Here is a 27,376-nt window from a genome sequence, read left to right on the forward strand (position 1 = left end):
CCGCTAGACGAAAGGGTTTTCCGTTTTTGAGTTGCTTCGCAGGATGAATTTCCCTATGGGCTTGCTTTGCAAGACGAAAATGTCTTGCGAGTCTTGAGATTTTTTTCCCGCTTCCCCCCCCTTTATCTAAGCCGCTAAGCCTTTAATAGCCTTTTAGCAGCTAATCCGCTAAGCCGATAAGCCTTTAATAGCCGCTAAACCGCTAATAGCGCTAATCCGCTAAGCGGGTTGCTTCGCAAGACGAAAAAACCGCTAGACAAAGACACTCGCGGAACGGATTAATTTCGTCTTGCGAGGCACCACTGTAAAATAATCACTAAGAGAAATGAACAACAATCTAAGACTTTCAGAAAGCTAAAATAACAATGGACTGAAAACAGATTAAAACTTACACCAACTTTCTAAGCATCCGGACAGGCTTGTCTGAACAAATAATAATAATAATGATGATAATGATAATGATAATAATAATAATAATGATGATAATGATAATTTATTTATACCCTGCCCATCTGGCTGGGCTTCCCCAGCCACTCTGGGCGGCTTCCAACAAAATATTAAAATACAGTAATGCATCAAATATTAAAAGTTTCCCTAAACAGGGCTGCCTTCAGAAGTCTTCTAAAAGTCTGGTATCTGTTGTTCTCTTTGATGCTTTTAGTAGGTGCTGAAGAACACAGTAAAGGTTCGGCAGGGAGTTCCAAAGTTCAGGAGTCACCATACTGAAAGATTGATTTCTTACAAATGGGGGATGCGGATTATGGGGCACCTCTACACAGTGCCAGTTCCTCCAATAGAAGTGTAAGGCTCACCCCCCCCATGCCTCTATCAGCGGGCAGACATGGAAGTGAGCCTATGGAGTCCTATGGGAGCAGAGTGCTGCTGAGATACCCTGGTTGAGATCTTTTAGGGCTACAGAAGACCAAACGAACTGGAAGCCATTACAGATGGCAAGAGGAAGGGGCATTGTGTAGTGCAATGCCTTTGACTTCATTTGAGCTCAGTTTCGAACAACATCGGCAGCTGACTTTTGTCTTTCGTGGGCAGCCCCACGTAAAGAGCACTACAGCAACCCAACCCGGGAGGCCACAACACAGAAAGGATGTTTGAGAAGGACGGCTCGGCTCCAGCAACCTGCAGCTTCTGTGCATCTGCAGGCAAACATCACCCACCTGTTGCAGAGGTTGACAACACTAGTCACTCACCCATTCTTCCATGCCTTTGCTCAATTTCGGGGGCAGGACTATGTCCCCCCCAGCAGTGACCATCAAAGCAGGAACTCTGATCTGTAGATTCAAAGATGCAAAGGGAAGGGAGGTCGGTTTGCAGCTGTGATTACCCAGGCATGATTTTATGTGTTGCAGAAATGGGCAGGGGAGAGTTGGCTTGTGTGCAGCTGCCAAATCCCTTGGGAGATGCAGTCTCTCCCCACCCCAATATTTTGGGTTATACGGTGGAAATTCCAGGGTAGTGGTTGTGCTTTCTGGGTTTGTTACCTGGTGCCTTAAAAGACTAATAGGTTGTTTGGGGGGAATAAGGTTTTGTGGACAGGAATGGCCCTCTCTGTCAGATGCATGAAGTATTATCCTCAAATAGTAAACACACAAGAGGGTTTTGGGCCAAGAAATCTAAGAGACAGATTTTAGCTGTGAAAATGACTTAGGAGAGCAACTCCCTCCTTGTTTTTCATGTGCGTTTTCCTCTCCTGAATGGAAGGCTGCCCATGCCAACTTGCTCGCTCAAGACTTGTGCCAACCTGGTGCCCTCCAGCTGCTGAAGGGGGCCAGGTTGGAAAAATCTGTGCTGGAGATAAACCTTTTGATGAAGATCTACTGCATTTGGCCAGCTAGAGGTTTACGGTGACCTTTTGGAGCTTTGTTCCAGGGCAAGAGGGTGGGAAAATCAAGGGAGTCACTTCTTCTCCATCCCTTACCTTCCAGCTCCTTGCACGGGATCCCCAGCGCACGTTCGCCTGCATGTTTCGGTACCAGTTCAGTGGTCCTCTGAAAGAGGTGAAGGGGAGAAGAGCAGGAGGCTCGTAAGAGGCCAGTCACAGAATCGTAGAGTTGGAAGGGACCCCAAAGACCATCCGGTTCAACCCCTTGCAGTGTGCGAACCACCGCAAAAGAATCAGAAGTCCTTGAGCCCCACAGAGCCCCATCACATGCAATGCCTGTTGGGATACTGCCGGGGAGACGGGGGCATCAGGCAGGCCCCCAGCTGGCTCCAGCCACTGGCTGGCAGCCAGACAATCACCGGTCTCCCTTGGAACAGCATCAATCAGTGACACGAGCCTCAGATACGTTTAGAGACCCGTGCACGCTCTGTCAGCGGAGTGTGTAAATCATCACACAGCAGAAGAGGCGGACAGAGAAATGTGTAAGCATATTTACAGCTTTTATTCAGCAGCAGGAACAAAAGAAAAAACATATCTGCTTCCCTTCGTCTCCAGCAAAACAGCAAAAAGCAAAAGTTCTATACAAACGGAAGTTCCCAGCAGATCTGTGCTGAAAGTAAACAGGCATGTGGCACACAACAGTTATGCCTGTACCCTTTTAAGGTGGAACGGAACTATATCCTAACAATGCCTGCACTCCCAAGTACAAGCTGCATTGCAGTCCTTGCGCAGAAGAACGGGAGAGCGTGCCGTGCCAAGGCAAAGTGCCCTCCAGACCTAATTGTGGGACAATATTGCCGTCAAACCCAGGGCTGTCTTAAGCATAGGCGGCTCTGGGGTGCAAAGATCCACTCAGCGCCTCCCCCCCAGGTTGCCCAGTCCCAGGCGTGCAGGAGGGTGGAGCCGGCCAGCAGCCTCAGCGTCTCGCTGGTCGGTCGCCCCCAAACTCGTGGCGCAGAGCTGCCCACAGCAGAAGAGCCCAACGCAACGCTCCGACCAATGGGTGGGCTCTTCCCCAGACTCAACTCTCGAGCCCTGACAGCAGCAAGAATACTTATCGCAAAGTATTGGAAGACACAAGAGCTACCCACACTGGAGGAATGGCAGATGAAAATGATGGACTATATGGAATTGGCGGAAATGACTGGCAGAATCCGTGACCAGGGAGAAGAGTCGGTGGAAGAAGATTGGAAGAAATTTAAAAACTATTTGCAGAAAAACTGCAAAATCAATGAATGTTAGAGTGATGTTGGATTGAAGTTAAGTGGCTTCTAGCTGAACAGGTTTTAAGGCTATAAATGTATCAAGATTAAGGATTAGGACCAAAAAGACTAAGAGAAATGGAAAAATTGGTTCAAATAGGTAAAAATCTAATGTCATAATATATCAAGATTTAGGACTGGAATTAAAAAGGAGGGTAAGAAATTGCTGGGTTTACAAACTGAAATGGAATACAAAAGAGGGAGGTATGAGGAAGTCCGGGAAATAAGTAAATTTAAAAGAGGTTATGAAAGGACGGAATTATTTTTAACTGTTTTTTCTTTTCTTTTTTTTCTTTTTTCTTTTTTTACCTTTTTCTATTCTGTACTTCGTATTTTGTATGGTGTATTTTTCTCTGTTTTTGTTAAAATTTTTGTGTTTATTAATGTGATTTCCCCCCCCCCCTGAAACTTTAATAAATATTAAATCAACTCTCGAGCCCTGGACTCTTGGCCTGGCGCCCCTGAGAGCCTGGCATCCAGGTGCCCCGCACCACCTATGGGTAAGACGGCCCTGGTCAAACCAACAATTCACATTGTGCCAGACAGGCCCATGAAGGGGCTGAGGGTCACAGAGCTTTCCTTTAAATTTGCTAGAGAGAACCTTGTGAGATGGCTTCCTTTGCCTGCCTTGGCAGGAAGCTGTAACACTACATACTTCCTTCCTGCCTGGTCAGCCTCTTCTTTCTTCATCATGCTTCCGAGCTGGCCCCAAATGCATGTCTGAGCTCTGCTGCTCATAGAACTCTCTCTGCAGCTCAGACACTATTTTTGAACATACAGTGGTACCTTGGTTACCGAACTTAATCCATTTCGCGAGTCCGTTCGACTCCCAGAACTGTTCGAAAACCAAGGGGTAACTTCCAATTGGCTGCAGGAGCTTCCTGCACTCAATCGGAAGCTGCGGAAGGCACATCGGATGTTCGGCTTCCGAAAGACGTTTGCAAACTGGGACACTCACTTCCGGGTTTTCAGCGTTTGGGAGCTGATTTGTTCGGGAGCCAAGCCGTTCGACAACCAAGGTACCACTGTATATTTTGTACTACTTCAAGACTTGGATTATGTAAGTAAATACTGCTTTTACTTCTTCACAAAACAATGGGAGTGTGACTGCTATTTTTAAGGGGGAGAAAACAGGTAATACCAGGAAAACGCAGTCTGTCTTAAAGCATCTTGGATTATTGTTGCTAGATGGTTAAGTCAACCTTGTCTTAGCTCTCAAGATGCAAAGGATGGTACTCTGCTGATCTCACAAGGAAGGATAAGAACAATAAATCCTCTCCTACTGTCTAAATCTATTCCTACACAAATGAGAGCCACGGTTACTCCTGCTTCATCCCCTCCCTGCCACTCACCTAAATCCAGATTTTTGAAACTGTTGGAGATAGTACTGCAGCACGGGCTCTGGCAGGAGAGAACTTGAGGGTGCATCTTCGGAAAGTCCTTTCAGCAGTCCTCCTGCGGTGCAAATGAAGGAAGATTGGAATGAAAGTAAAGCTTTCATGGCCATAATTAATTGCAAATGGCGGGGCCTGAGCAAAAAATGGCATTTCCAGACAGTCGCTATTTTGTGGGTGTTGGTTTCTGTGTGTTGCCACTGTGCAGTGCTCTTGGAGTCACAAGACTCTGTTTACATTCCAGGGATTCCAGACTGTTGGAAGTCTCATGGAAGACAGGAGACGGATGTGATGTTACTGGTTGCTGTTCCTTTGTTTTTCAGTTGCTCTCTGCTTTCACAGAGAGAGCATGTTTATTTCTTTTCTGTCTGAATAGCGAAAAATAAAAGTCTTTGCAATGCAGCTCATAAATCTCGTCACTTCTGCTGCTTTGAAACTCTGCTGAATGGGGAACATGCTTGGAGGCTTATCAAAGGCCCAGGTCGTTAATTATCGTCGGAGGCGATTCCGAAGGACTCGACTGGAGGAGGAGTAGCTCGGTCGTAGTGAACGCAAGTCCGACAAGAGGAGCCTGTTGGACCAGGCCAATGGCCTAGAGCGTCCAGTATCCTGCTCTCGCAGTGGCCACCCAGATGCTTCTTCTGGGAAACCAGCAATCAGGATTCAAACCCAAGATCCCTCTCCCCTCCTGTGCTTTCTGGCAACTGGTATTTGGAAGCACTGTTGCCTCCAACTGTGGAGGTGCCGCATAGCCATCACGGCTGGCAGCCATTGACGGCCCTCTCCTCTATGAATTCATCTCATATTCTTTTAAAGCTCTAAACGGCCTCTGCCCAGCAGACCTGAAGGAGCGTCTCCACCCCCATCATCCAGCCTGGACACTGAGGTCCAGCTCCAAGGGCTCCCTCACTGCAAGACTCTCCCACCAGGAGTTTAAATTCACTGAACACTCGTACTTAAGCTGGGAACTCGCAAGCTGAAAGCGCCCCCATGCACTGTTGTTGAGGAAGAACGGAATGGGGTCCAGTTAGTCAGCTGAGATCACTGCCTAATTTGCTTAGATTGAGCGTCTCGCTACTGTTATTTAATGTTATTTATGAAGGTCGGCAGTTCGAATCCCCACAACGGGGTGAGCTCCCATTGCTTGGTCCCTGCTCCTACCCACCTAGCAGTTCGAAAGCATGTCAAACTACAAGTAGATAAATAGGTACCACTCAGGTGGGAAGGTAAACGGGTTTTCCGTGCGCTGCTCTGGTTCGCCAGAAGCGGCTTTGTCATGCTGGCCGCATGACCTGGAAGCTGTCTGCAGACAAACGCTGGCTCCCTCGGCCAGTAAAGAGAGATGAGCGCCGCAACCCCAGAGTAATCCGCAACTAGACTTAATGGTCAGGGGTCCCTTTACCTTTTAATGCCCAACCTGTTAGGGGCCATGCCCTAAAAGCCAGTACAGTGGTACCGTGGTTCTCAAACACCTTGGTACTCAAACAACTTGGAACCCAAACACTGCAAACTCAGAAGTAAGTGTTCCAGTTTGCGAACTTTTTCTGGAAGCTGAACGTGCTCCATTTTGAGTGTTACGCTTCCATTTTCAGTGTTACACTGAGGTCTGTCTGTTTTTGCTATTTTGTTTTTGCGGCTTTTTTTGTTTTGTTTTCGTCACTGATTGATTGACTGTGTGACTGCAGTACAATGTTTATTGCTTTCATTTTATGGATCAATGGTCTCGTTAGATAGTAAAATTCAAGTTAAATTGCTGTTTTAGAGGTTGTTCTTAAAAGTCTGGAACGGATTAATCCATTTTGCATTACTTTCTATGGGAAAGTCCGCCTCGATTTTGGAACGCTTTGGACTTCTGGATCGGATTAAGTTTGAGAACAAAGGTACCACTGTAAGAACTAAACCCAACCAATAATCCCTCCTCCCACAACACATTTAAAAGGGCACTGGATGTCAATCAGCCTGGTTATAGAGGAAAGTTTTTGCCTGGTGCCTAATGGTGCATAATGAAGGTGCCAGGGGAGTTTCCCTGGGGAGAGCATCCCACAAGCGGGGAGCCACTGCAGAAAAGGCCCCGTTCTTGTGCTGCCACCCTCCAGACCTCTCATGAAGGAGGGCCTGGGAGAATGATCTCAGGGCCTAGTCAGTTCATATGGGGAGAGGCAGTCCTTAAGTTTTTGTGGTCTTGACCCTTTTATGGGTTTATAGGTCAAAACCAGCACTTTGAACTGGGACCAGAAACTATCTGGCAGCCAGATGTTCCCCAGCCTTGGCCTGTTCCCTTTTAAAATGTGTTTTTTGTGGGGGTGGGCTGGGCTGTTGGGTTGTTGTTTTTGTTTTTATTAGGTTAAGTTTACCAGATTTTTTTCAAAGAATCCGGGGACACTTTTTTTTTTTTTTGGAAAAGAGAAAAAAAGTTATTATTATTATTAAATTAAGAAGTAATCTCTTCTGTCGTCTTGTGCTGGTCCCGAGGGTTAACCGTGTGGTGAGGTCCGAGTCCAGTCTGAGGTCGAGGGTGCGGTATGGAGGCTGTCCGTCAAAGCTGAAGCTGGGTCCAAGGCAGGGAGTCGGGTGAGGTCAGGAACTCTGGCAGCCAACCCCAGTCCCAAGTTGCGGGAGCAACATTGTTGGTAGCCAGTTCCTGCCTGCACCCTGTCCTGCCGCAGCCCCTGACCTCACCCGACTCCCTGCCTTGGACCCAGCTTCAGCTTTGACGGACAGCCTCCATACTGCACCCTCGACCTCAGACTGGACTCGGACCTCACCTCACGGTTAACCCACGGGACCAGCACATGATGAGGGAGGGAGCAAAAGGTTTTCCTTCTCCCCTTTTCCACCCCACGCCCAAATGCATGCACCCCATATCATGTGGGAACTGCCGGAGCGCCTGCCCGGCTGCTGTGTTCTCTCACCTCGCTCCCGGCATTTGCTGACATCAAGCGAAGGGCCGTTTATCTTGTCCTGCAAGGAAAGCGTTTTGAATGAATGATCAGAAGTCAAGCCAGTAGGCTGCTGGTGGTGAAGAGGCAAAGAGGTGAGGTGGAGAGGAGCTGGGAGAGGGAAAGGGATCTGCTAGAACAGGGGTCAGCAACCTTTTTCAGCTGTGGGCTGGTCCACCGTCCCTCCGACCTTGTGGGGGGCCGGACTTTATTTTGAAAAAAAATTTGAACGAATTCCTATGCTCCACAAATAATCTAGAAATGCATTTTAAATAAAAGCACACATTCTACTCATGTAAAAACACCAGGCAGGCCCCACAAATAACCCAGAGATGCATTTTAAATAAAAGGGCACATTCTGCTCACGTAAAAACACCAGGCAGGTCCCGCAAATAACCCAGAGATGCATTTTAAATAAAAGGACACATTCTACTCATGTAAAAACACGCTGATTCCCGGACCATCCGCGGGCCGGACTGAGAAGGCGATTGGGCCGCATCCGGCCCCCGGGCCTTAGGTTGCCTACCCCTGTGCTAGAGTCAGAACTGATAGGCCACTTAGCTCAGCATTCTCAAGAGAGAGTCAAAAAATAAATGAATCTGAGAAAACGTAACCCAGCTTTTAAGCCACAGAAGGTTGGATATTTCAGCCCAAATAAAAACGATACAGTGATACGTATAGATTAAAGGAGTAAAGCGGAAAGTACATTATCTAGGAATGTTATAAAGAGACAAAAATTCAAAATCTAAAGAGTGCAAGGATCATACAGAATTTAAAAATAAGGAAGTTGCGGTGTGGTGGAGAGAAGTCAAAGTGGTGTGAGGGGAATGGGGGGGGGAAGGATTTATGTTTGTGTAAATAATAGTGTATTTTTGTGTGGTTTTGTTTGGGTAGAACATACTTTTTCTTTTTCTCTTTTTGTATTAATAAAATTCAATAATTTTTTTAAAGGAAATGGGGGGGGGGGCAGGGAATGATACAGGTTTGGCCAAATCTGCACGATGCAATTCAGTTTCTGCAGTCATGTGGAGGGGCAAAGTCTGACGGAGCCGCCTCCATTCTGTATCACCTCTGGAGGTCGTAAGGCACTGCCCACCATTGAACTAAACTTGCCCATTAAAGTGGAGATGCAAGGAGGTTGAGGGAATATTTTTTCATATGCGGTGGACTTGTAAAAGGGCAAAAGAGTATTGGGAAATGATCCATAATGAATAAAAAAAAATGTTTTAAAGTACTTTTCCAAAATAACCCAACAACAACCCCAGAGTCCTTTCTGTTGGGGATAATTCACACAGAAATTCCCAGGTGTCAAAAAAGGTTATTTATGTATGCCACTACTGTGGCCTGTGTTTTGTTGGCCAAAAAATGGAAAACGAGCGAGGTCCCAACTAAAGAAGAATGGCAACTTAAGCTGATGGAATATGCGTAGCTTGCAGACTTAACATATAGAATAAGAGAACAAGAAGAACATACATTTAAAGAAGATTAGAAAATGTTTGCTGAATATATTGGAAATAATTGTGTGCAGCTGAAAACACTGGCGGCATTAAGATAAATTCAACCATGTAAGTAAGTTTTGATGGATGTAATAATGGAATACTGAATGCTTTTGTTTATGTTAAATATGCAGGGATTTATGGCATGCAAAATGAACCACAGAAAGAGAAGAAGGGAAGTCACTGATATTGCAAGGATGTTTAAATGAGTATTTAAAATTGTAAAACAGAAAATGTAATATAAATTATGAAAATAAACTAAACCCTCCACGTCCACAAGGACATTCGGCCTTCCCTTGTTCTCCTGCACGCACACAAAGTACAAATAGCATCAAATTCAGCAGGAGGGCAACCTGAGCCCAGAAGTGAATAGCAGTGCCTCCGACATCCCAGGACACCCTCTCCTGCCTCAACACCCCACAAGAAAGAGAGACCAACCTCCTTCCGGATCGACCGGATCATGAACTTCAGGGTCCTGCTGATGTCCTTCTCCAGTTCAGCCTCTGCAACTCCCTGCAGAGGAAAAAGGCGAAACATTGAAGTGTGGATGCAAGACATGACAGGAGGCACTGTAGAAGGAAGAATATTCTCTTGGCTACAACCAGGCACTAGATTTTCAAGATCTTATTTATTAAGAGTATTGTCACATGCCACTCCTATCTAGGGAAGAGTTCAGGGGTTCTGGGAGTTTAGCCAGGTCCGGTTTGCTTGAAGTCAGTGGAGACTGCGGTGTCTTTAGGATATGCGGTTTTACGACACGATACGATACGATAATCTTTATTGTCATTGTCCCATACAGGACAACGAAATTGAAAAAAATCTACGTAAGACCTTCAAAAACCAACAAGCCTGCTATCCCAGCTATCCCAGCCTGGTTAGCCCCCTAAAAACTCTGATACCCCATAATTAAATACAATATACTCCCATAGAAACTACTTTAAAGGTAAAGGGACCCCTGACCATTAGGTCCAGTCGTGGCCGACTCTGGGGTTGCGGCGCTCATCTCGCTTTACTGGCCGAGGGAGCCGGCGTACAGCTTCCGGGTCATGTGGCCAGCAGGACGAAGCCGCTTCTGGCGAACCAGAGCAGCGCACGGAAACGCCGTTTACCTTCCCGTTGGAGTGGTACCTATTTATCTACTTGCACTTTGACGTGCTTTTAAACTGCTAGGTTCGCAGCAGCAGGGACCAAGCAACGGGAGCTCATCCCGTCATGGGGATTCGAACCACCGACCTTCTGATCGGCAAGTCCTAGGCTCTGTGGTTTAACCCACAGCACCACCCGCGTCCCAGAAACTACCTAGCACTGCATTTAAAACCAAAATCGCATTTGAATAGAAACTGTTTCTCAGGCGGCCCGTCCTAGTCCCTCGAGCCAAGGTCTACCCACATCTGAAACATAATAAAGTTGTGGCCAATTTTAATCCCATAGCACATTGTCTTGAGTCGTTATTCCACATGGGGCCCGCCCAGGGTTTGGGGGACTCTGCCTGTCCATGCAAACCAGAGCAGCAGCTGAATTCGTTTTCCAGTCCATACGGTTCACACCTGTCCGTGCATTTCTCAGGTCTTGGGTGAGTATTTACCTTCCCGGCAGAGTGGTACCTATTTATCTACTTGCACTTTGTGCTTTCGAACTGCTAGGCTGGCAGGAGCAGGGACCGAGCAACGGGAGCTCACCCTGTTGCCGGGATTCGAACTGCCGACCTTCTGATCGGCAAGTCCTAGGCTCTGTGGTTTAACCTACAGCACCACCCGCGTCCCAGAAACTACCTAACACTGCATTTAAAACCAACATCGCATTTGAATAGAAACTGTTTCTCAGGCGGCTAGTCCTAGTCTTTATAACCCTGGACCTTCTTCCAGAAGCTGAAAGAGATCATTTCCGGGGTGCACACTGTCCCGCACTATCTCTGCAGCTTTCTTATGGCACCTGGAAGCATATATTTGATCCATTTGCACAAATAAGACAACTCTGGGCTAAGACGGAGCAGCTCCCAGAATTATCACCCCAACATATCTCCATTAGTCCCAGCTTTGGGTCCAACACAGAGCAAGCAGGTCTCTGTGTCTCCAGCTTCCAGCTCAGCTCACACCCAAAAACTCTGGCTCACGGTCTCCTACCTAGAAGCTAGGGGAGGGGGTGGAAGAAAGCCCCCCCCCATTAGCCAAGAGGGCCCCGTCACTTAGTTGAAGCTCTTGCAACCTGGCTCATTCTTTTGGGATGCTGCTGAGGTCACTCCAGTGGCCAGAGAAGGCCATTATTTTGCAAAGAAACTTGTCTGACTACTGCAGCAACCTCTTCCTCTCTTATGTTCTAACCCTCAGTGGGCACAGGCCTCCTAGAAGGGACTCAGGGATTCAGCCCCCCCAACCCACAACAATATTTGCCGTATTTCTCGGTGTATAAGACGCTCCCATGTATAAGACGACCCCTGTTTTTTTGAGCCCAAAATTAAGAAATAAATATTTTAAACATCAAGCAGAACAACTTTACCGATATGTTTAGTATCATAATTACAGTAGGTAATTTCTTTTATTTTTTGGTCTGGTCAGCATTATTATAATACGCAGTATAAGAACTGGAACGGCGTTGGCACAGAGCCGGTCAGCTGAGCTGGAACGAAAGCATGTCCTCGACGACCGGGAACTGTTTGGCGCTGCAATGCAAGAATCATTGTTGTTGTTTAGTCGTTTAGTCATGTCCGACTCTTCGTGACCCCCTGGACCAGAGCACACCAGGCACTCCTGTCTTCCACTGCCTCCCACAGTTGGGTCAAACTCATGCTGGTAGCTTCGAGAACACTGTCCCACCATCTCGTCCTCTGTCGTCCCCTTCTCCTTGTGCCCTCCATCTTTCCCAACATCAGGGTCTTTTCCAGGGAGTCTTCTCTTCTCATGAGGTGGCCAAAGTACTGGAGCCTCAGCTTCAGGATCTGTCCTTCCAGTGAGCACTCAGGGCTGATTTCCTTCAGAATGGAGAGGTTTGATCTTCTTGCAGTCGGTGGGACTCTCAAGAGTCTCCTTCAGCACCAGAATTCAAAAGCATCCATTCTTCCATCCATGGCGGCATGTATTTACTGATACAGTGGACGCTTGGGTCGTGAACGTGATCCGTACAGGAGGCATGTTCGCAACCCACAGCATTTGCAACCCGCAGCGCCGTGTCTGCACACCCACGGGTCGCAATTCAGCGCTTCTGCGCATAATGTGATTTAGTGTTTCTGCACATGCATGAGCGCCAAAACCCAGAAGTAATCCGTTCCGGTACTTCCGGGTTCGGCGCGATGCACAACCCGAAAATGTGCAACCTGAAGCGTCTGTAACCTGAGGTATGACTGTATATTTAATTGCAACATTCCGTGTATAAGACACCCCTCAATTTAAAAAATTTAGAAATTGGGAAAAAATGTCGTCTTATACGCCGAAAAATGTGGCATATATCAGTTTCTGGCTTTTGGCAGTCAATCATGCCTATTCAGATGGTAGCCCCTTCCACTGCTCTACCTCAGAAGGTAGCAGAGGTATCTCCTTCCTTGAAGGTTGGGTGGCCATCTGCCATGGATGCTTTAGCTGCGATGCCTGCATTGCAGGGGGCTGGACTGGATGACCTCTGGGGTTCCCCTTCCAACTCTACAATCCTATGATTCTCTGAAAGCCCAACTAAGTGCCTACATTAAGGACCTGCTTTTCCTATCAGCACCATCCACTCTCTTTGCCTCCTCGCCTCTTGCCCGTAGGAAGGGCTGGCAGGGCCCCCTGTTTGAACAGCAACAAGCTCGCTTGAGCTTTGTACAGCTGCCGCCTGAGAAAAAGGGGGCAGTTTGTCTTACTGTAATTTAAAGTGCTCTGTTGATTCCATTTTGTTTAAGCAAACATGGAGCAAAGGAAACAAAAGAGGGGAAACATGCATTTCCAGAGAGGCAAATGTCTCCACAAGGCAGCCCAGAAGTCAACAGAGCTCCACTTTTCAGTCTGTCTCTCACACGGGAGATGCTTCTGTTTTCAGGGCAAAGAGAGTGCCACAAGTCTGGCCTCATTTGGCATGTCAGTTTGGGGAAATGCAAGATTTCCGTGGGGTGTGGGGAGGTTTGTGAACAGGTGCCTTCTCTCTCTCCCCACCCCTCCACAAAAGGGCCTTCAAAAACTTTTTTTTTTGAGCTATGCAGTTCTGAAAATTTGCAAGCGTTTGGTAATATGAAAATGCGGAACCAGAACTCCGGAACCATCCGAAGGAGCCTGTTGGAATGTTCAGAACAGATGAAAGATAAAAGAAAGTCTTGTTTCACACAGCACACAGTTCAGCTATGGAACTTGCTGACCCAGGAGCACCAAGCTTAGATGGGCGTTGGAAACCGCCCTGTGGTCTCTTGGTTATGTGAATATACCATATTTTTTGCTCCATAAGATGCACTTAAAAAGTAAGGGGAAATGTCTGTGCGTCTTATGGAGTGAATGCGTGGTCCCTGGAGCCAAACTGCCCAGGGGCAAAAAGCAGATCATGCTTTTTTTTAAAAAAAAAAGAGATGGAAGTGGGTGTTGAAACAATGCCACTGAGGAGCTGATCGGCAAGCGATCGAAAGGAGATAAGGGACTCTAGCGATAAAGGGAGGCTGCCTGGGAGGGGAGAGGTAAAGACAGCGAACTTGCAAGGAGAGGAGACAGGAAGACTAAAGCAATAAGGAGAGAAATTAGAAGAAAAGGAGGAGCAAAAAACTGCTCCAGCTAAGGTAAAGACACTAAGGGGGTGTTGAAAAGGAAGCAGCTGGTCGGTAAGCGATCGAGAGGGAGATAAGGGACTCTAGAAATAAAGGAGGCTGCCTGGAAGGGGAGAGGTAAAAGCACATGGATCCTCAAGATTTTTGCATTGGGTCACCCCAAATTCACCATCAGATCACATAGCATGTCCATGGCTACAGCCTGCAGCAAAAAAACCACGCATCCACTGTTTTGTGGGGCTGCAATGGTGCAAAAACATGGTTACAAAGCATGGATCCACATGGATTCTCAGGATTTTCGCATTGGGCTACCCCAAACTCACCGTCAAATCACATATCATGTCTGTGGCCAAAGCATGAACCACAAAAAACCACTGTTTCGTTCAGAATATTTTTTTTTCTTGTTTTCCTCCTCTAAAAACTAGGTGCATCTTATGCTCAGGTGCGTCTTATGGAGCGAAAAATATGGTAATCAAGATAAATAAATAAATGGCTCTACAAGAGGATAAGAGAAGACTGTGGAGGAGAGGCTCCTAGCCAGTGCTATTTTTCTATAAAAAGAGATGCTGGAACGCACCATGAACCCATGTTCTCTTAAAATTGCAATGGCGCCGGCCTGAAAGGTGCCAGAACTGAGTTCCTGCTGGAAAAAAAACCCAGCTCCTAGCCAGGATGGCTCTGCTCTGCCTCCACTGCCCGAGGCAAGGATCCCTCTGAATCTCAGTTGCTGGAAACCGCCGGAGGGGAGAAGGTTCTCGTGCTCAAATCCTGCTTGCTAGTTTCCCATGGAGTCATCTGGGTGGACACTGTGAGAACAGGATGCAGGAACAGATGGACCACTGGCGTGATGCAGCAGGCTCTTTTTATAGTCTTAGGCTCAGTTGCCACCCCTGGGCTCTCAGACCCCTAGTCTCCAGAGATCCAGCAGCCCTGCAAAGGCCTGCAAATTCTGCCCCTGTGCTTCTTTGAGTGTGCTGTTCGAAACAGACTGCGCTCCTGGCCCAGAGACCGCAGACTGAACCAACAGCAGCATTCTGTGCAAGACAGCTTGCTGCAGATCCAGGTATTTTACATTCAGAGTGTTCCCTTTATCTACTGAACATGTTAAAGAAAGGATTAAAGTCGGTTTAATGCACGTTGCTTTTAAAGAACTGGTTAATGACAACACTGAAAGAAAAAGGGGGGGGGGGGACACACACAAAGCACCCTCCTGACATTTGAGATAACCAGGAAATCAATAAAAGTCAGATGGTGCCAGGAGCAGATTTTATAGCCCCTCATCACTCTGGGTTGACAGCGCCAGTCGGCTCCAATTTCCAATTGCCTGAATGCGGCTGGATTGTCGTCCACTCTCTGTTCTCGGTGAATGATGGGTTCTTTCCTTGCAAAGCTAAATTGGATTACTGCTGTAGACTAGCCCAGCTGTGATTCAGAGCCCAGCCTCAGCACTAATTCTTCCCAACCCCACAAGCCAAACTGCTGATGAGGTGGGATTGCTAGCCATACACAGCTTGGATGGGCACCAGGGAGCAGGAAAGAATTCTTCAAGGCCGTGGGCAGATCTACCAGCTCTGCTTCTTGAGACACACACTTGCCAGCCCAGGAGATTTTTCTCCCCTCAATGCTGGCCAGATGAGTCAAGATTACTTGCCCCACTGCAGGCATGCTGGGGAGCAAAACTGTGGAAAAGGAGCCCTGCTTTAATTACGGCGAAGGGGGTCCATCCAGTCCTTTCCTGTTATATTTATTGTTTATGACTAATTTTGCTAGCTTTAACTATATGGACCTTACTTTTTCTGTTAGGAGGTAGCAAAGTGGGTGAAAGGAGAAACAAACCAGAAGCGGAAGTTGGGGGAAGCCTAGGAGGGGAGGGAGGAAGGAATACATAGTAAATATTAAGAATTTGAGATGTATGTAATGAATGAAAAAGAAAAATGAATATTTATATATATATAAAAGAAACACCTGCTTCCCATGCATGCAAACTTTCCTAAGGGTGCAAAACTGAGCGCGCATGCGTGAACACACACACACACACACACACAAACACACAAAATCAGTGCAAAGAGTTAGGGAAGAAGACAATTTGGGGGAGAAGAAGAGCATTTGCATAATAAACACCAGCTAAAACAACCCTGGAAAGCGATAACCTTGAGCGGCAATTGGGCGATTTCAATAATTCATCCCTTTAATCAAAACTGCGAGCGAAGCAGGGCGACGACAAGGAAATGCACTTCGGGCGCCCAGAAATCACTTCCAGCTGGGCTGCCTCCCTCACCCTGCCTCCAAACACACACAGAAAGGAGAGGAGAGGAGGCAGAGGCTGCCCTCAGTCCAATGTGGAAAAAAACTTAGGACCTCTTCTTCCCACTCAGTGAAGCTTTCCCCCAGAAGCTGCCAGCACGGGCTCAGCCCTTCCAGCCGGAATCAGGGCCGGCTGCTTCATGCTGGCAAAGGCAAAACTGCAGCTCGCCACAGATGTGAGAAATAGATCTTTTCTGGCAAGGGAATACCGTAGTTTATCGCGGCCAAAACAAATCTCTCGCTCCAGAACCAACACAAAACCAAAACCTCACATAAAGAAGAAAAGCCGAAGGTTGCAAAACAGGATGCCTAGTGGTCAGAGGGCCGATTGAGGGTGGGAGGGAAGCAGTTCAGTAGGGAGAGCAACATGCTGGCAGGGGCTGATGGGAACTGTAGTCCAAATCATTTGGGGGGGGGGGCACCAGCTTTGCAAAGGCTGCTCTACAGAGTGCCTTCTCTCTCTCAAATTCGCTTCCAGCCTTGCTAATACAAGGACTACAAATTTTTCCTTTATTCTTCTTCTCAGCCTTAAAAATGGATTTGGAGTTCTGGTTAGTGTTGGTTTCTGAGAGATCATCTCACCCCCTTGGATACCCAGTGGGGGACATGCTGCAGAAACCATCCTATCAGGAGGTCCATTCCATACAATGCAGGATTTGGGCTTTTAGTGTTAGTGGCATTAAAACTTTGGAACTCCCTCCCCTTGAATATTAGACAGGAGCTGCAACTGAGGTCCCTCCCTTTGCTTCTGTGTCCCAGCATGCCTCTGGGGATGCAACATCACATCATGCGGAAAAGACTGAACGGAGGTCATTCAGCAGAGGTTATATTTTCTGAGAATCCTCCGGAAAAGCAATCTCTCAAAGGACCTGTTGATGGCATTTTACCATTGTACCGTTGAGAGTGTATCAACTTATGGTCTCTGTGTGTGGTTTGGGAGCTGCTCGGTCAGGGAAAAAAGCAATGCTGTCCAGGGTTGTAAAGACTGCGGAGAGAATAATTAGGTGCACTCTTTCCACCCTGGATCAAATCTACGCTTCCAGGTGCCATAAGGAAGCTGCAGAGATAGCGCAGGATAGTGCGCACCCCGGAAATGATCTCTTTCAGCTTCTGCCTTCTGGAAGAAGGTCCAGGGTTATAAAGACTAGGACTAGCTGCCTGAGAAACAGTTTCTACCCAAATGCAATTTTGGTTTTAAACTCAGTATAAAGTTGTCTCTATGGGAGTATATTGTATTTAATTATGGGGTATCAGAGTTTTTAGGGGGCTAACCAGGTTGGGATAGCAGGCTTGTTGGTTTTTGAATGTCTGATGTAGATTTTTTTCAATTTCGTTGTTCTGTATGAGACAATGACAATAAAGATTATCCTATCGTAACGTATTCTTGCAGGCCTGAAACAATCTGCAGACAAAAAACTCATCCCCAAGACTATTCATAAGCAATCAACTCATGGCAGGGCACAAGAAAAGCGTGATAAAACTCCCAAGATCAAAGGTGACAAAACAAATGGCCAACACGGAACCAAGAGCTACATTTTGGGCTTGCACAAGAGTTTTGCTTCCTTTGAACCATTGCATCGCCCTGAGCACACTAAATGAAACTGACAGTAGCTGAAGCCCAAACTGTCTGTGCTCCATATCTTCCAGGGTGGAAAAGAGGAATCAACCGACACTCTGGCTCTCAGCTCTGAGCTGGGAGTCTTGCTGCCTAAAAGGGGTGTCAGAGTGGAGTCTACCCACTTTGGTTTTCTGTAGACTTTTTAGGTCAGCACAGGTTGGGCTTAGAATGTAATAGAACCACAGAATTGTAGAGCCGGAATATGCAGTTGGCCCATAAGGGAATCAAACCTGGGACCTTGGCATTATCAGCACCACGTTCCAACCAACTGAGCTATCCGAAAACCTTAACTGTGATCACGGGTTTGGATGGCACACTAAGCCAAACCTGAGTTAGTGGCTGCCCTGAACTGACCTTACAGGCCTGGAGTGGAGCAGAGCGGCTGCAAACTCCTCCTCCTCGAGAGCCAACACAATTGCAGTGTCACACTAAACCATGGTTTAGTGAACAGCAGAAAATGAACAGCAAACTATGGTTTAGTGAACAGCAGAAAATGAACAGCAAACCATGGTTTAGCGAACAGCAGAAAATGAACACCAAACCATGGCTTAGCGAACAGCAGAAAATGAAACCAAACCATGGTTTAGAGAACAGCAGAAAATGAAACCAAACCATGGTTTAGTGTGTAGCACGATGTGTGAATGGAGCCTCTGTGTGCTCAGGTCTCAGAACCCTCTTCAGGTAGGCATGGATAGGAGTGCAACCGCAGCTCCTGTGATTTGTCGGCGCAGCGAAGCCTCTAGATTGGACTGGCCTTCTGCACTCGTGTGGTCCACTACAGACTGGGCCCCTCCATACGGTCCACTTCAGGGTCCAGTTCCAAAGATGAACAGCAGACAATTTGGATTAAAAACAGAATACCTACCCCAAGTCTAGATTCTGGCACAGCCTCAGCTGGACACCAACACGGTACACGTCACCAACTTCCATACTCTTACACTTCCTTGCAGGGGGTTGGACTAGATGACCCTTTTCAACTCTACAATCTTGACCCTATGATACTCACTGGCTCCTGGAAGTAGAGCTGATAATCAAAGACAGGTACGGATTCAATCCTTTTCATTACATCCACTGCGGGATCTGCAGGCTTGTAGGGAGTATTCAGTCCAGCCACTGCCCTGAAACATCGCAGCAAGAAGCCAGAGGGCAGTGTTAGTCTGTGGCTGCAAAAAGCAACAGTCTTCCGGCATCTTAAACATTTTAAATAAATTTAGTTACGACCCCTCCTGAACGAGACAGATCATTGCTCTGGCCAAGAAACCCTGCTCTTGATTTTGAACACAAAGCATCAAGGATTGGTCACAAGCATAACAAGTCAAACTACAACTAACCCAGAATGCGGCTGCCAGACTGGTGACTGGGAGCGGCCGCCGAGACCATATAACACCAGTCTTGAAAGACCTACATTGGCTCCCAGTCCGTTTCCGAGCACAATTCAAAGTGTTGGTGCTGACCTTGAAACCCCTAAATGGCCTAGGCCCAGTAGACCTGAAGGAGCGTCTCCACCCCCATCATTCAGCCCGGACACTGAGGTCCAGCGCCGAGGGCCTTCTGGTGGTTCCCTCCCTGCGAGAAGTGAGGTTACAGGGAACCAGGCAGAGGGCCTTCTCGGTAGTGGCGCCCGCCCTGTGGAATGCCCTCCCGTCAGATGTCAAGGAAATAAACCACTCTCTGACTTTTAGAAGACATCTGAAGGCAGCCCTGTATCGGGAAGTTTTTAATGTTTGATGTATTATCGTGCTTTTAATTCTGTTGGGAGCCGCCCAGAGGCAGGGGGAAACCCAGCCAGATGGGCGGGGTATAAATAAATAAATAAATAAATAAATAAGGCCAGGTTGCCCTACTTTACATGTTTATTCTGAGCAAAGCACAGAGGTTTGCACAAAGCATCCTGGGAATCATTTGCTAACACCACTGCCCAGGTAAGTTCAAGATACTAATGCTATTTTGTTAGGAACACAGTGTGCTGGGCTTGGGGGTTAACCCAAGCAACGCGGTCCAGGTCCGGTCCCGAATCCAAGGATTCCATGAGGAGTCAGTCCAACAGGGCCAAGGCAGGAAACCAGGCTAGGTCAGGCACATGGTAACAGGCAGGTTCCATCAAGCAGCAATGTTGCTCCCGCAACCTGGGGCGGGGTCCGACAGCCTTTTATCTTTGTCAGGGTAATGGCTGGTCCTGATCCCCCGGTGACTCACCTCCCTGTCTCGCCCGAAGGCGAGCACTCCTCCTGCGAGTACTCAGGTCTCTCCTTCTCTCAGACCTCAGTCTCTGCATCTCAGGAGACGTCGGTGGGTTACTAGACCCAGAGGCCGCCTCAGCCTCTCCTGACCCAACCCATAGCGGAGCAGCTGTAAGTGATGGCCCAGCTGGAGGCAACGAGGTCATCCCTGCATCTGGAGCCAGGGCAGGCTCAGGCCCCTGACTCGGCCCAGCTGGTGCTTGTTGCAGGGGAACCTGTGCAGACTGGGGCTCTTCAGGATCAGGCCCCAGACTTGGTTCAGATGCCCCCTGAGGCAGAGGATCCGGTGTGGACCGAGACTCCTCCAGTCCCGAGTCTGAGTCTGAGTCCCAGGCCACCACACACAGGAAGTTTCCTCACCCCAGTTGTCCATCAAGCTCAGTACTGTCCACACGGACCAGCAGCAGCTGTCCAGGATTCTAGGCAGGAGTCTTCCAGCCCTACATGGAAGTGCCATTGGGGACCAAACCCAAGACCTTCTGCTTGCAAGGCAGAGGCTTCCCTGCTAAGCTACGGCCCTTCCCTGACTTGTTTTTTTTGTCTTAAGATGTGTGCATGGTGGAGGTTGAGAGGAACCGCTAAATATGTTAATTTTCCTTAGAATTAAAAATGCTACACAAATGCTAATTCAACTCACCTGACTCGCTCTGGGTAAAGGAGAGCCATGTGCCACACCGTGACACCGCCCCAGTCGTGGCCGATGAAGGTAGCTTGGGCGATGCCCTGAAGGAGAACGGAAAAAGCAGTGAGCTGACGGAGGGTTCGGAAGCTCCCCTTCCCAAAAGCGCAAGGCATGTTTCCTGCTCTGCTGCACTTCAAGCAGCGAGGTGCAACTTAACGGAAGGTGCTTTATATATGGAATATTCTCGTTTTGTTTGGGGTTTCCCTGTATACATAAGCCCATTCTGCTCTGCCCCTTTATGTGATGTTTTGGGGCTACTTCCAACCTGCAGATGGTGACAGCAGTCACGAAATTAAAAGATGCCTGCTTCTTGGGAGAAAAGCAATGATAAACATAGACAGCATCTTAAAAAGCAGAGACATCACCTTACCAACATAGGTCCATATAGTTAAAGCTATGGTTTTCCCAGTAGTGATGTATGGAAATGAGAGATGGACCATAAAGAAGGCTGATCGCCAAAGAATTGATGCTTTTGAATTCTGGTGCTGGAGGAGACTCTTGAGAGTCCCATGGACTGCAAGAAGGTCAAACCTCTCCATTCTGAAGGATATCAGCCCTGAGTGCTCACTGGAAGGACAGATCCTGAAGCTAAGGCTCCAAGACTCTGGCCACCTCAGGAGAAGAGAAGACTCCCTGGAAAAGACCCGCATGTTGGGAAAGATGGAGGGCACAGGGAGAAGGGGACAACAGAGGACGAGATGGTTGGACAGTCTTCTCGAAGCTACCAGCATGAGTTTGACTAAACTGCGGGAGGCAGTGGAAGACAGGAGTGCCTGGTGTGCTCTGGTCCAGGGGGTCACGAAGAGGCGGACACGACTAAACAACAACAAAAACAATCTTGGAAATGCCTGTGCTGTGGCAGCACAATTATCTTTTGCGAAAGGAAAGGCTCACGGGTCTTGGGCACAGATTAAAAACAGTTCATCGTCACCTTGTAAAGCTGTTTCTGGACTGCACCACTTCAGGCGGGGAAATGCGGGCCTGAATCTCCATGGGAAAGCTCCCTTAAACACTGAAAATTAAGCTCAGAGCATAGAACAAGGGTGGGTGGATTTATCAGTTTCAGTTTCTCATTTTTCCAGTCTTAAGAGCAGTTCTCCACATTTCCGCATCAGTTTGTGAATGTGTTTTGTTTTTAAGTGCTCGTGAAAGTTCATGCTAATATGCACATCTTGCTATGCAGTTTTGCCTGTTGTACAGATTTTTGCAAGGTATTTCCCTATTGTATTGCATTTTTCTATATTACTTTCACTAATATGCATGTGAATGCACACTATACGTATTTTCTATACACATTACTGGCACTGGAGAATTGAATCGCAAAATTCGGAGAAGCGCAAATTTTGCAAGATAGCTATGTTTCAGTTATTGTTTGAATTTGTATATACCGTCCTATTTGTATATTGTATATACCGGTCTCAGGTCAGTTCACACAGGTTATTTCATTAAGTGTGAATTACTTAAGCTCACCTTTGAATGCAAATTGGATCAAATCTCCCCCCAATCCCTTGACTGGAATGTTTCTCTTGGACAACTATGTTGTGTCCGACTCTTCGTAACCCCCTGGACCAGAGCACGCCAGGCACTCCTGTCTTCCGCTGCCTCCCGCAGTTTGGTCAAACTCATGTTACTAGCTTTAAGAACACTGTCCAACCATCTCGTCCTCTGTCGTCCCCTTCTCCTTGTGCCCTCCATCTTTCCCAACATGCGGGTCTTTTCCAGGGAGTCTTCTCTTCTCATGAGGTGGCCAAAGTCTTGGAGCCTCAGCTTCAGGATCTGTCCTTCCAGTGAGCACTCAGGGCTGATTTCCCTAAGAATGGAAAGGTTTGACCTTCTTGCAGTCCTTGGGACTCTCAAGAGTCTCCTCCAGCACCAGAATTCAAAAGCATCAATTCTCCTCCTTTATGGTCCAGCTCTCACTTCCATTCATCACTAATGGGAAAACCATAGCTTTAACTATACGGACCTTTGTTGGCATTGGACAACTATGTGCCATGATAATGTCTTTTATTTATAGTACAAGACAGCATTCAGTCCTTGAGCCCCCACCCCCTGCCCCAAAGTTTGTCATGGCACAGTCCAAGAGTCTACCAGTATGTGATGAGCCCTTTTGCTTAGACCAGCCCACTACGGAAGAGGGAAGGGGAGATACCCCTAAGGAGTGCTCAGTCCTGTAAAACATGGCTTCCAGTAAAACAAACTCTGCCCTGGGTTGAGGCTCCAGACAAGTTTGTCTTTTTACGCTGGCCAGAGCCAGGCCAACTCAGAGGGGATGCCTTGCCAAATTATCTTGAAAAGGAGTGGGGCGAGAAAAAAAAAAAGCTAAACTCCAAATTCCAAGCATCCAAGCCCTCTCTTAACTTGAAAGGGCCATTCTGGCTTTTAAGAGCCATCTGTTTGCTCAAGATACGGCTTCATTCGAGACACAGCTTGCATCCACCAACCCTTTTCCTCGCTTATTCCGAAAGCCCGTGGAAAGGAGACTCACCTTGCTTGCTCTTTGAGTCCTAAATTAGCCCTGGTAAGAGGCAAGCTCCTTTGGAGTAGGTTGGCTCAGCCTCAGCGGCTGCCCAAAGAAGCCCCCACCGTCCGCAAAGGGGTGCGTCTTTCATGGAAACAGCCCTCTCTCCCTCACCCCAGATCTGATCCCAAACAGAGCCTGCCAAAACCTGCCTTGCCAATCTACGTTTTTCACGCCCTCGGGAGTGGGGTGACTGTGCTTTTCAACATTTCCTTAGATGACCCGGAGTCAGGGTGGCGTTCAGGTTTGCTGGTGCTACAAAATCCTTCGGGGCGGCAAAAAGGGATTGCGAGGAACTCTGAAAGGCTGCCTCTGAACTGGGCAATAAAATGGCAAGTGTGGTTCTGTGTAAGCAAGTGTAAAGTGTTGCAAAGTGGGGCAAAAAATAAATATTAACTTCACATGTACATTAATGGAGTCATAACTGGTAGCAACTCACAAGGAAAGAAACCTTGGGACTCCAGTGAATAACTTTTTGAAGATGTTGGCCCAGGGCTCTTCCTTATTATTCACGTTTTATCCTGTATTTTAAGCTGTTTTTTGTTGCATCAATTAAGTGTTTTAAATTTGTTGTTAGCCGCCCTGAGACCAGTTTTCTGAACCGGGAAGGGTGGGGTATAAATAAAAAATTATGATGATGATGATGATGATGATTCTTTGTTCTGATGCTGGCAGTTCCTTCTCCGTACTTAGGTAGTTGCCAAGGTAGCTAATCCGGCATAGAATCAAAGGTGGTTGCTTTATCCTGGGCCAGACTATTTGGCCACCTACCCTAGCATTGTCTATTTCCACCTTCCCTAGCCTGAAGTTCTCCAAAAGCTTGGGACTGCAAATCCCATCAGCCCTGGCAAGCAAGGACAATGGTCAGGAATGATGGGAGTTGTAGTCCAAGACATGGGGTGAGGGGTAGGGTGAGGCAAGCTGGTCTACTCTGACTGGTAGCCATTCTCCAAAGGCTAGAAGAAGAAGAAGAAGAAGAAGAAGAAGAAGAAGAAGAGGAGGAGTTTGGATTTGATATCCCGCTTTATCACTACCCGAAGGAGTCTCAAAGCGGCTAACATTCTCCTTTCCCTTCCTCCCCCACAACAAACACTCTGTGAGGTGCGCGGGGCTGAGAGACTTCAGAGAAGTGTGACTGGCCCAAGGTCACCCAGCAGCTGCATGTGGAGGAGCGGAGACGCGAACCCGGTTCACCAGATTACGAGTCCACTACTCTTAACCACTACACCACACTGGCTCTCTTGAACAGAGGGAAGCTCCCTCCCCACCGGCAATCATCTACTTGCTACTTTTCAAAAAACAGGAGATGCTGTAGGCTGAACCTTCTGCACAAAAAGCATATGGGCTGCCACCAAATTACAGCACCTCCCTTGATCGTTCAAGTCCTGGTTCTCTTCCCATTGAAGCAGCAAGCAACGTTTTAGCAAGCAGACATTTGAATGACACAGTGAGATAAACCAGACACGCGATCGGCTTTGCCTTTATAAATGCATGCCTTTGACTGAAGCAAAAAAAAAAAAAAAAAAAAAAGGACCCCTGGACGGTTAAGTGCAGTCAAAGGTGACTATGGGGTTGCGGCGCTCATCTCGCTTCAGGCCGAGGGAGCCACTGTTTGTCCACAGACAGCTTCTGGGTCATGTGGCCAGCAGGACTAAACCGCAAACAAGAGCAGCGCACGGAAACACCGTTTACCTTCCTGCCGGAGCGGTACCTATTTATCTACTTGTATTTTGATGTGCTTTTGAACTGCTAGGTTGGCAGGAGCAGGGACCGAGCAACGGGAGCTCACCCCGTCACGGGGATTCAAACCGCCGACCTTCTGATCAGCAAGCCATAGGCTCTGTGGTTTAGACCACAGTGCCACCCGTGTCCCAGCTATCATCCTAGATGGCTTTAGAAGAGTGACGGAAACCAGATTGCACGGGAACACTGTTTACCTTCCTGCTGCAGTGGTACCTATCTATCTACTTGCACTGATGTGCTTTCAAACTGCTAGGTTGGCAGGAGCTGGGACAGAGCAACAGGAGCTCACCCCATCGCGGGGATTCAAACTGCCGACCTTCTGATTGGCAAGCCCAAGAGGCTCAGTGGTTCAGACCACAGCGCCATTCACATCCCTTACCTCTGTCTGAAGCAACAGGGCGCGTGAGCATGTGTTCCTTATAAGTTAAGGAACCACATTAATCCAACCTGCGCTGGATTAGCAACTGATAGTTCGGAAGAGAGACAAACGCCCAGGAGCTGACGAACAGTTGGTGCCTGACACCCTGCATCTTTTGGGCCCTGGGAAGCTTGAGATACAACTCTGCACAAGGACACACACACACACACACACACAACCCTTCACACATGCACGTCAGCTGTAGGATAGGCGTCCAGCGCATCCCCCAGCAAAGAACAACGGAAGGAGCAAAGGGTCCCCTGTTCTTTTTTTTTTTATAAGATATTTATTAAGGTTTTCAAAATATTACAATATAGAAAAAGAAAAAAGAAAAATGCAAAAATAAAAATAGTTAAAAACACTTCATTCTTTCCATTACTTATCTTTCATTTGCTTATTTCCCGGACCTCCTCACGCCTCCCTTTTTTGTATTCCAGTTCAATTTGTTAGTTCAGCAAATCCCTCCCCTCTTTGTATATCCTAGTCGTTAATCGTAAAGTATTATAATTTTAAATTTTTACCTATTAATAATCCATTTTTTCATATTCCCTTATAACGTTTCAGCTAAAGACCACTTAGTTTCAATCCAACATCATTCAAAGGGTCCCCTGTTCTGTCATTCCAGCAGCTTCTATCAGCCTGCTTTGGGTTCTCGGCCTCTCCCTGCGAGCCAAGGCTCTCTGCTTCTGCCTCATCAGCAGCCGCTGTCCCAGCCTGGCGTGGCAAATTCCGTTTGATTGAGCAGGCTCTTTTGCTCAGGCTCCTGCACGAGCCGCACAGGCAGCCGGTTAATGAGATGGCAGCAGCTTCTGCTGCAGCAGCAGAAAAAGGAAGGAAAATCAAGGCTTGTTGGGGGAAGCAGCAGCAGCAGCAGGGAGGTTTGGCCTGAAAGATGGAGGGTTTGCGCAACCACAGGCCAGGACCAAGGGCAGCCGTAGTAATGATCACAGGAGCAATTCCTTAAAGTACTTGGCATTGTAGGGGAGGATATTAACAGCCAGGATTGTAAATTGTTTTTATATGCAACAATGGCAGCAAGAATATTATTGGCACAAAAATGGAAAGAAGAAGAGTTACCGATGAAAGAGTGGCAAATGAAATTAATGGACTACGCAGAATTAGACGAACTGACAGGAAGGATTCGAAACCTGCGGGACCAGAGATTCTTAGAGGACTGGAGTAAATATCTGAACTATTTGAAAAGCAATTGTAATAAAAAGATTACGCTAGTAGGACTGAAATAATTTTCTGTAAGGAGGATTAGGTGAAATATTGCAAGGAAGGCTACGAAGAGAATTATGAGTTAAGGACAATTAAAAGTAACAGAGAAATTAAGAAATGCAGATTAAGTGATAAAGAACGGAAAATCTTCAGAGGTAGTTGAAGGAAGTCTAAAATATTGTATAAGATAAGAATGTGTGTTAAATGACTGTTGGAAATTATATGTTAAAAAAATTAATAAAAATGTATAAAAAAGAGAGAGAGAAATGCAAAGCACAGACACTTTGGGTGGTTTCGTTCTGCAGGGCTATTTCCACATGCCTAAGGGGACATTTCCATATGTGTTCTGATATGTTGCCTGCATGCAGCCCATTGCAACCCCTCAAACCTGCCAATTTTTACACCCCGTCCTGAAAATTTGAACACCTCGAACCCCACTTTTCCAAATACTGCTCCCCCGGGAGATGGTACTACCGACTTTCTGGGAACCACTGATCCACACTGATGGGCACCAGGTTGCAGGGATTCAGGCCGTAGCGCTACTTGGAGATACCACAGGGGACTGAACCAGGGACTTTCTTCATGCAAGGAAGATGCTCCACCGTTGAGTCACCGTTCTCCCCCTTGTGTCAAAAGACAGGAGGGCACTGCGCCTTGTAGACATAGCTCCCAATACTGGACAGGCTATTGGCTACGCCCATAGGGACCCAAATTTGCAATTATTACAGAATTTTTCGCTCTATAGGACGCACTTTTCCCCCTCCAAAAATTAAGGGGAAATGTGTGTGCATCCTATGGAGCGAATGCAGGATCCTTGGCTTCAGCGATAGCAACGCAAAGCCTCCGAAGCGCAGAGGGAGCGCTCCCTCCGCGCTCCGGAGGCTTCCCGTTGCTTTCGCTGAAGCTGGGAGAGCAAGACTCTCC

The 27,376-nt window shown here is 47.4% G+C and overlaps 1 protein-coding gene across 1 annotated transcript in view; it reads right to left on the reverse strand.

The window, feature by feature from the left end:
• The window catches only part of EPHX2 (epoxide hydrolase 2), a 105,195-nt gene that overhangs the window by 7,867 nt on the left and 69,952 nt on the right, over window positions 1-27,376 (reverse strand). Inside the window, exons 11-17 of the mRNA XM_081001022.1 lie at window positions 20,505-20,590; window positions 18,634-18,745; window positions 9,427-9,501; window positions 7,466-7,514; window positions 4,512-4,614; window positions 1,934-2,003; window positions 1,206-1,286 (exon numbers count right to left, since the gene is read on the reverse strand). Of these exons, the coding sequence (XP_080857148.1) occupies window positions 1,206-1,286; window positions 1,934-2,003; window positions 4,512-4,614; window positions 7,466-7,514; window positions 9,427-9,501; window positions 18,634-18,745; window positions 20,505-20,590 (576 nt within the window). The remainder of the gene's footprint in view (window positions 1-1,205; window positions 1,287-1,933; window positions 2,004-4,511; window positions 4,615-7,465; window positions 7,515-9,426; window positions 9,502-18,633; window positions 18,746-20,504; window positions 20,591-27,376) is intronic.

The sequence above is a fragment of the Podarcis pityusensis genome, assembly GCF_964106645.2.
Source record: "Podarcis pityusensis genome assembly, chromosome: 3".
Classification (NCBI taxonomy): Eukaryota; Metazoa; Chordata; class Lepidosauria; order Squamata; family Lacertidae; genus Podarcis; species Podarcis pityusensis.